The following is a 10,009-nucleotide window of genomic DNA, read 5'->3' as shown; positions in this document are numbered from 1 at the left end:
TATGTGAGCTTTTACTTCCTCTACTCAAACCAGTGCTGAACTTTATCTCATATTAACAGCTTGCTGTGTCTGTAAATTTCATCTTTCACTTCCTTAAACTTGTCGCCCAAACTTTCATGCAGAGCTCCAGAAATAATTAAAGCTAGGCACACTAGAGTAAGGGAGTGACAGTCCACTTTACTGGAAGCAAAGAAATAGTTATACTACAAGCAAATTAAGTACTGCAAGTAATTTTAAGTAATGTGTAAATCATTTTTGATAACAATTTTTTCACAATTTACAATATAATTTTCATTTTCTTACACAGTGAAAACAGCATTTTTTTTTTTAATTCATAGATAGATAGATATTTAAGTCATAAAGTAAATTATTTCTTCATTTCCTTTACAGGGTAAGCCCAGTAAGTCTTGCTGACAGGTTTCTCTGACTACAGCAGAATTCCTTTATAAATTTGAGCTGCATTGTTGTTTTTTCTTATGGTGTTTCATATTTTAAAAGTAAAACTTCCAAGTAAAATAAGAGATTAAATATTCACAGTCGGGAATTTTGCCAGTGCATTAAATTTTAATTTTTCATATGGCAACTCCCGTAGCTTCAAAAAGACTGTCCTTTAGAAGTCAAAGGGAAATTTAACCTCAGCCTTCACCTCTGTGAAAACTTCCACTGACATTTCAGATTTCAAGTGATTATGATCGAAAAAACAAACAAAAACAAAAAAGGCTGGTGAAACAAAAGATAAAAGATAATGGATTACACTGTACAGTTGCATGAAGTGAACTCTGATATATACATTAATACAAAAGAAGAAGGGGAAGAAGGGGACCACCCTCCAGTTTTTAGCCACTGGGAAAAGAGACATCTCAGCTTCACAGGACAGTTTCATCTTCTGTCATTAAAGCAGCAGCTTGTTTTCCTCCACACTAAAGAATCTCATCTTCTTTTCCTTCCGTCTACTCTCTTGCTCAACTTTTGCTCGCATGTCAAAGTTGTCCTCCAAGACTGCCCTTCCTCTGTTATCGTATCTGATGTAGGACCAGGAGATGACGGAGCCGCTGTAAGACCTAAAACCACAACAAAACACACGCTTTTAACAAGCTTTTAAAACAAAGCTTAAACATTAAAAAGCAAATTTAAGACAAGGCCTGTTTTAAATGAATTTTTTACTTTATTTATATCTTTAATATTGTCATTTATACTGTGGTTATGATTAAACGGTCGGTGTGTGAGTTCAGCATAGAGATCTTACCCGTAATAACTTCTGCTCATGTAGTAGAAGATGTCTTTATATCGCAGAGGATAGTCCCACACCTGGACGTCTGTCAGCTGACCATCAAAACCTGGGAAACTAATCACAGGCTCGCCTGACCACACATACTGAACACACAGAAAAAAGAGAAGATCAAAATTAAAGATGATTAAGTGATTTTGAGAATAATATTGTCTACTTTTTAAAGCCTTTCAGAAATCTGGATTACAGTGAAGGAATCATTTGAGTGCTTTCTTCACTTAGATATAAACAAAACAAAACAAAAAGTGATTCTATGTTGTCATTATTATGTCTTCTGTTGAAGTCTCAGGCACATAAAGGGTGGAAAGGAGTTACTGTTCCAGCTGGTGGAGTCCAGCTATCTCAGGGTCTTGTTTCTTGAGAGACAGACTGTAATGTGACTAAGAGATGGCTGAATATTAAGGTCAAGCTCTAAGTTTACCAGTGGATCTATTTTTCCCTGTGACCACGAGTTGTGAGAAAATCATGGATACAAGTGAGGAAAATGAACTTCCTCTGAAAGGTGTCTGGGTTCCGCTCATTGGAGAGACATTTCAATTAAAAATACTCAAATAAATAAATACCTGAGGTGGTTCATTAATCTGACCAGAATGCTTCCTGCACACCTGGACTCGCACACTACTTTGCTCTGTTTAGTGAATTTGTCTTTCTGTCTCTACATCTACACAGTTTTTAGCATGCTGATTCTAACTTTGTCGACATTCTCACCTGATAAGGCATCACCTTCCTGGGGCTCATATACCCGCCACTGAACATCTGGACCACACTCTTACTGGTGTCCACAGTGAGGCAGACACTGGTCCAGATGTCCTGCTTAATGTCTGGCCATAAGTGCACAATGGGCTGCAGGTCCACACTGAAGGAATCATAATAGCACAGCATGAACGTGTCAAAGCTACGCTGCAGACTCAGAGAGGATGTGTCTGGACTGAGAGTGAAGAGTGGGAAGGTTGGCTGCACAGCGTCAGTCATGTAACGCAGACACACTGACACACCTGCAAGAGATGTAACAAAAACGGGTTGGACAACACATTTCCTTAAAATGATTGGAAACAGTTTGCATCGGGCTTTGACGAATGTTTTCTTTCCTTTAGTTGGTTTGCAAGATATTTTACCTGCTCAGGATCAATGTGAATATAAACTGTACCAATTTCAGCGGATCAATTTCATTGATCTGCAGTGCACACAGTCATTCAGCTGCACAGGCTGGACTTCTGGGTAATAAGGCAATGTTACACTACTGTTTGTTTGTGTTTTTTATTTTTATTTTATTAGTTTAATGGAATTACAGTGTATAAGATTATACACTTACAGAGTCAGCACTTTTGCCAATTTTGTTGTCTGGCTTCAAACAGACTAAACCAAGGGGTGTCAAGCATAAGGCCCGGGTGCTGGAATTGGCCTACAAAAGACTACAATCTGGCAGTCTGTACAGTGTAGAGGAGGACGTAAATTTCATGCTTTTCACTGTGTTTCCATGAGTTTTACAGCTTTTCCTACTGATAAAGACCTGCTCCTTAGACTACAATGACCTGGATGACTGAGAACCTTCACAGACACTTCTTCTTCATATATTCAAATATCTCTGGGATTAACCGTGTAGTTAAACGGGTAAAAAAGAGGACTTTTCCAGTCCTGCTTCAGATCAAAGTAGCTGTTTAATCCTTCTCTGTACAACCAGTAAATCTAATGCCAGTAGAATAAACCGCTGACTGCGTCCACACCACCTCTTTGAATGTACATACTCACTTCTGGTTGGACTCTGTGTGGTTGTAGCTTTGGTGGTGGTGGTCTTTGGAGGCTTGGTGGTGGTGGTGGTGGTGTTTGGATGTTTGGTGGTGTTTGGAGGTTTGGTGGTGTTTGGATGTTTGGTGGTGGTGGTGTTTGGATGTTTGGTGGTGGTGGTGTTTGGATGTTTGGTGGTGATGGTGGTGTTTGGAGGTTTGGTGGTGGTGGTGTTTGGATGTTTGGTGGTGTTTGGAGGTTTGGTGGTGGTGGTGTTTGGATGTTTGGTGGTGGTGGTGTTTGGATGTTTGATGGTGGTGGTGTTTGGATGTTTGGTGGTGTTTGGAGGCTTGGTGGTGGTGGTGTTTGGATGTTTGGTGGTGTTTGGAGGTTTGGTGGTGGTGGTGTTTGGAGCTCCGACTTTGTAGCTTCTGGTTGGGTAGGGAGTTTGGAAATGATAATTGGGGTGATAGAAGATTACTCCTCCATAATTACGAGACAAAGTGAACATTCTCCCGTCTAGATTTATTTCAGAACTTCCTGCAGACAAAAAGACAACAAAAAAGCCGTTATAACGTTTTCTTTCCTTCCTTCTTCCTTCATTATGTGTTTTTATGTTGACTTCTGGGGTCTTGCTCCCAAAAGCAGGTTTAGTAAAAACTAAACAGCACACACCCCAATCCTCTGCAAAGGTTTACACCTTTAAAAACACTAAAATCCAGCTCCTTTATTTCCTTTCTGGTGACATAGAAGAATATCTGTAATGTTTCATCCTCACATTGGAATCAAATTAGTTCTTTGTTCTTTTTATAACTCTTTGCGTCTGTAGTATGCAATTAAATTTCTAAATGGGATGGCTGCAGGATGGCTACCACAGCATCCTGCAGTGGCATGCCATCCCACCAGTTTGCGTTTAGTTAGGCCATCATTTATTTATCAACAGGATAATTACCCCAAACACACCTCCAGGCTGTCTAAGGGCCATTTGACCAAGAAGGTGAGTGATGGAGTGCTGTGCCAGATGGCCTGGCCTCCACAGTCACCTTACCATAAACCCAAATGAGATGGTTTGGGATGAGATGGATCGCAAAGTGAAGGCAAAAGGGCCAACAAGTGTTCAGCATTTCTGGGAACTCCTTATAAACTGTTGGAAAACTATTTCAGGTGACGACCTCATCAGGCTAATCGAGAGAATGCCAAGAGTGCGCAAAGCAGTAATCAAAGCATCTAAAATATGTTGAGTAATTTCACACTTTTTTGTTTACTACATAATTCCATGTGTGTTCATTCATAGATTTTATGCCTTCAGTGAGAATTTACAATTTAAGTAGTCATGAAAATAAAGGAAAGAAAACATTAAATGACAAGGCTGGGACATTTTGTGTTATGTGTTGTAATAGATGTTATATTCTGTGCTTGATGCTAGCACTAGCCTACTGCTAAATAAATGCTAGTAGTACATTTTTACCTGCTAGCATTGAGCTCTGCACAGAGGGTGCTCGTGCAAGCTGTTAGCATTAGCATGAATGTGGTTTTAAAGGTTTTTTTTGCACGGGACATTTCTCACCAGTTAAATATTTGAGGAAGATAACTGTTCTTTGCAATCAGACACAGAAAATCAGCTTAATGTCAAAATTCACAGAGTAACGAAAGTGACATGGATACATGTATTTGCATTTACTAGAAAATGCCTTTAAGATTCTTTTGTGCGTTTACCTGTTGTTCTTGGCCATGTGGGTCGTTCTTCAGTAGGAGCTGGTTCAACCATGGTTGGCATGAAAACCATCAGACTGAGAACAAAAAGTAGCTCCATCTTCATCTATAAAACAAACCCTGCAGTGAACTCGATGTGTTTATCTCTCTGCTGTCTCCCTGAGTCCGAGCAGGCTGCACTTCAGCTTGTTTGCTTTCAGTTTTCTCATTCAAGAGTCAACTTCCTGCATGTTCCACCTTCCCTTTTTGTTCCCACTAGTCTTTCTACATAGCAACAAGCTACAATTACTATGTAAATACTGAGGAACTAGACTTAAAAAAAAAAACCCAAACTTTTTAAAAATAATTTTTAATACTTTGCATATAATTTTTAATTTTTTATACTAAAATAGTTGCAAACTGGGGCACAAATCTTCGGTACCAGCCAACCAGCCCCAGGAAAGACCGGACTTCCTTGATGCGAGGCCAAGGGCAGTTCCGGATGGCTTCCACTTTATCAATCTGCAGACTCACCTCTGCCCGCTTGGTAGCCAAGGTAGCGGGTCTCCTGCCGTGCCCACTCACATTTAGAGGGGTTGAGGGTCAACCCTGCCTTATGGATTCTTCCCAGGACTTCGGACAGGTGCTGCAGATGCTCTTCCCAGGTGTTGCTGAAGATCACTACATCATCCAGGTAGGCGGCACTATAGGGGTCACACCTCTGTAGTAATTTGTCCATCAGCCTTTGGAAGGTGGCCGGTGCCCCATGTAGCCCAAATGGCATCACCGTGAACTGAACAGGAAGACTCCTCCAGTGGAACTTGCCAGTAACCTTTGCACAGATCCAGGGTGGTGATGTACCTGGCCGCGCCGATCTTCTCCAGCAAATCCCCGATTCGAGGCATGGGGTAGGCATCAAACTCTGAAATGGAATTAAGCTTCCGGAAATCAATGCAGATGCGTAGTGAGCCTCTTTCTTGAAGATGATGACCACTGGGCTACACCATTCTGAGCAGGACAGCTCTATCACTCCAAGCTCCAGCATCTTCTCCACCTCCTGTTGCAGTTAAGTGTTGTGGAACCCGGTATGGACGTTGGTGGATGGGATGTCCATCCTTTAGGCGTATCACATGTTCGACAAGGGTGGTCCTGCCGGGGTTAACTGAACACAGAGATGGAGTCTCCCGAAGGATTTGGAGTAGCTCAACAGCCTGCTGTGGGGTAAGATGAGTCAGCACCGGAGATATTGAATCGTATCCCTGTTCGGGTTCTGTCTTCCCTTCTCTTAGCGCTCCATCAGAGCTTTCGCAGGGGCCTGGTGGGCACGCTCTTCCCATTCTTTCAGGAGATTCACATGGTAAGTCTGCTTCGGTTTCTTCTTTTCAGGATGATGAATCTCATAGGTCACTGGCCCCATTCTGCGAAGAACTGTGTATGGCCCTTGCCATTTCGCCAGAGGTTTACTGTTGGCTGAAGGGAGAAGTAACAACACCTTTTGAACAGGTTGAAATTCACGTTGCCGGGCCTGTTGGTCATACCAGGTCTTCTGGCTTCTTTGAGCGTCTCACAGGTTGACCTCGGCCTCTTCATGGTATCTTCCCAACTGATCTCTCATTTCCAACACAAATTGCAGCATCCTCTTCAGAGTTTGGTTGAACCTCTCCACCAACCCATCTGTCTGTGGATGGTAGGGTGACGTCCTGATTGCAGAGATGCCTAGCTGGTTGTGGAAGAGCTGCATCAACCTAGAGGTAAAGTTAGTCCCTTGGTCTGTCAAAATCTCATCTGGTATCCCCACCCGGGAGAACAGATGTACCAGTGCACGCAGAACATTGGGTGCCGTGACCGCACGCAGAGGGAAAGCTTCTGGGAAACGAGTCGCATAATAACACACCACCAAAATGTACTGATGACCCCGTCTAATTTTTACCAGAGGACCCACAATGTCCATAGCTATTCTACGGAAGGGGATGGAGATGACAGAAAGTGGCTGTAGCAGGGCCCTGTCAGACTTGCGGGCTGGAGAAGTTTTCTGACAGGTAGGGCATGTATGGCAATATTTCTGTATGTATGTGTACACTGACAGCCAAAAGAAACGTGAGCTAACTCGCATATATGTTTTTTGGCGACCCAGATGACCTGCGCAGGGGAGGGTATGTGCTAGGTGCATAATGAGGGGTCTACAACTAGACGGTATCAGAAGCCATTGGTGGTCAACTGCATACAACACATATTTTGGTCACAAAGATCATTAAATGTTGGACAAGGCTCTGAAACGAGGTCACAGTTACTTCCCAAGCAAAAGCCTCTGCTTGTGCACACAGAACCTGAATTGCAACAAATAAGAAAATAATAAGACAAATATATATAATATATAATAATAAGACTTGGTACTAGGGCTGGGCCATATTATACCGTTGACGGTAATACTGGTACAATGTTACGCAACGATAAGAAAATAAAATATCGCGATAGAATATGGGTCAAACGCGCATGCGCAGTGCCTTTGTTTTCATATGCACATGGCTGAAAAAGCATGGTGGCAATGGAAAATGAGAAGGGGGGAAAGTGAATTGTTGAGTGAAACAGATGAACCAGAATTGGTTTGTAAAAATGGTGCAACTTCAGTGATGTGGTTTGGAGCCTGCAATGCGTCCTGTCATAGAACCCTCCAACGCATAGTGAGAGCTGCAGAGAGGATCATTGGTGTCTCTCTCCCCTCCCTCCAGGACATTTACAGCACCCGTCTCACTAAAAAATCCCTTTGCATAGCGGCTGATCCCACGCACCCAATGCAAAGCTTCTTCAAGCTGCTGCCGTCGGGGAGGAGACTGCGGAGTCTCCAGGCCAGGACCAGCAGACTGAAGGACAGCTTCCTCCATCAGGCTGTCAGGAAGCTTAACTCCCTCCCGATTCTGCCCCCTCTCCCCTCTCTCCTCCACGGTCTCACTGAACTCTGTCACACACACACACACACACACACTCTGACTCACTCACTGGCCTGCACCAGTTACCAGTCACTTTGTGGAGCATTGGACTGCCATTACTTCATAAGACTCTGTTGTTACACTATCTCTTACCGTACATTACTAAATCTCCATTTGCACTATTGCCTATTTGCACTACTCTGCCTGGTTTACACCCAATGTCATTTACCCATTATATTGTATATTGTATAGCTTTCTTGTTTCTTGTTATATGTAAAATTGTATTGTATTTATTTAAATGTTTACTTTTTAATTATTTTACCTGCATTTTTTTTAATCACTCTTATATTTAAATGTTCATTTGCTATTTTATCTAGGGATTGAGAGTAACGTAGTTTCTATTCTCTGTATGTCCTGTACATGTGGCAGAATTGACAATAAAGTTGACTTTGACTTTGACTTTGATGTAGAACTGGTTTGGTGTTTGTCGGTCAGATACCCACCAAAGCACACTTTTTTTGTGGAACATGCAAGTGGGCCGTCGTTATTATCAGTGACGGGAATAACGGCGTTACTAACGGTGTTACTTTTTTCAGTAACGAGTAATCTAACTAATTACTATTCCTATTGTTACAACGCCGTTACAGTTACTAACAAGGAAACGCAGTCCGTTACTATTTTTCAACAAACAGACGGTTGAAGCTGTGTTCATCTTACCGCATCTTATATATCAGTTGCACGGAAGTAGCTGACTACGTAAGTAATCTGGACGCTACAGCTTTAAGCAGCTGCGCGCGCTCCCGCGGACGGTAATCACAATCACTGTCTAGCACAACACCTGGAGCTAAGGGGGCAAAACAATCGCATTAGTGCTGCTGTTTGACTGAGGAAGAATAAAGTATTCTTGGTAAGCCAATCACATGACCACTCAAAGACAGTTTTTAAATTGTGTTGATAGACCACGTAAAACCAGAGTCATGATAAACAATATATACGCAGCATTTTTTCCTCAATTGTTTTGTCACATAAGCACAGCGCTAGCAAGCACTCTGTGCTTATGACCCCCCCTAAAAAAACAACATAAAAACAGGAGAAGTTTTAGGAGTGTGAGAGAGTGAGAGAGAGACAGAGAGAGAGATTAAGACAGCAGAAAAAGAGAGAGAGCGAGTTTTGAGATGTGAGAGATTTGTGACGTTTAGCGTGTTTGGAGTGTGTAGTTAATTTGTTGTCTTGTGTAGTTAGCGTGTAGTGTTGTGGATAGTTTTGTGTTGTGTGTCAGAACAATGAGGCAACTGCTGTCTCCAGGTAGAGAACAGGAGTGATACACCTGCTGTCAGACCTGCAGGTATCAGGCTGTGATGTTCTCCTTTATAGTGGACAGAAATTATTTTTTTGGAGTTGCACAAATAATTTGTGTGGCATCTTATTGAATGCAGAACAGCAGATTGTTCTGTAAATAGTTTGAAAAGGTTATTTAAAAACTCAAGGTAAAGGGTAAATGGATGCAAATAACTTTATTGTTTGCAAAACTTGTGCATAGGATTTTAAAATTGACAATTTATATTTGCATTTAAAGTTATGAAATGTGATTCATTAAACATGTTTGTGGTTGTTACAGTAAAAAATATAACTTTTTCTACTCTGATTTTATGTTTTTGTCTGATTTTAGATCAACTGTGTTAATACAGTATGTAAAAAATGAAAACATAACTGTAAATTCAGACACGTGAAGTTGTGCTGAAAAGGATGATACCAAACAAGGCAAAGTAAATAGTTTTTAAAGGTGAAATGTGGAGGGAAAATCAAAAGTAGTTAAAAATGGCCAATTATAACCTGGACCCCAGAGTGTTAAACTTTTTTTTTTTAAAGTAAGGCAATAGTTACTTTTCAAGTAATTAATTACTTTTAGAATATTGTAACTCAGTTACTAACTCAGTTACTTTTTTGAAGAAGTAACTAGTAACTATAATTAGTTACTTTTTCAAAGTGCCAAACACTGGTTATTATTACCGTATTTGTCGAATAAAGTCAAAGTCAGTCGAAGTCAAACGAACACTGCTGAGGTTGGGCTAGCTGGTATATATTGATTTGCTACGTGATTGCTAGTGACACAGCTATGTTAGCATAACATAAACAGTGGAGCTGGAAGATGAACACTAAGTTTTTTCCACTCAAAAGTTAACGTGAGGGTTCCCGATGGTTGGGGACAAATGCAATCGCATGGCAGGATGCTGTAAACGGACCAAACTTAAGTAATTAATATACTGTAACATGGGAATAGAGCAGCTGTGATAGAATACAGCATTAATGAACCAATGGTACAGACGTGGGGGAAGCAAGAAGAATGAGTTGAATAAAGTTTGACTTATCTGACTGC

At 41.3% G+C, this 10,009-nt stretch overlaps 1 protein-coding gene across 1 annotated transcript; it reads right to left on the bottom strand.

Moving 5' to 3' along the window:
* Positions 1 to 339: 339 nt before the first annotated feature.
* On the bottom strand, positions 340 to 3,090 carry LOC106456107 (jeltraxin-like). Its single transcript, XM_013908578.1, has 4 exons — positions 3,038 to 3,090; positions 1,997 to 2,283; positions 1,247 to 1,374; positions 340 to 1,061 (listed from the first exon to the last, which is right to left on the bottom strand). The coding sequence occupies exons 2-4, from the start codon at positions 2,258 to 2,260 to the stop codon at positions 893 to 895; spliced, it is 561 nt and encodes a 186-aa protein (XP_013764032.1). The 5' UTR covers positions 2,261 to 2,283; positions 3,038 to 3,090; the 3' UTR covers positions 340 to 892.
* Between the last annotated feature and the right edge of the window lie 6,919 nt (positions 3,091 to 10,009).

The sequence above is a fragment of the Pundamilia nyererei genome, unplaced genomic scaffold (assembly GCF_000239375.1).
Source record: "Pundamilia nyererei isolate P.nyererei 1_Seehausen unplaced genomic scaffold, PunNye1.0 scaffold00012, whole genome shotgun sequence".
In the NCBI taxonomy this organism is placed as follows: Eukaryota; Metazoa; Chordata; class Actinopteri; order Cichliformes; family Cichlidae; genus Pundamilia; species Pundamilia nyererei.
Note: the sequence above shows the minus strand (reverse complement) of the source record. Positions and strands in the feature narration are given on the sequence as shown.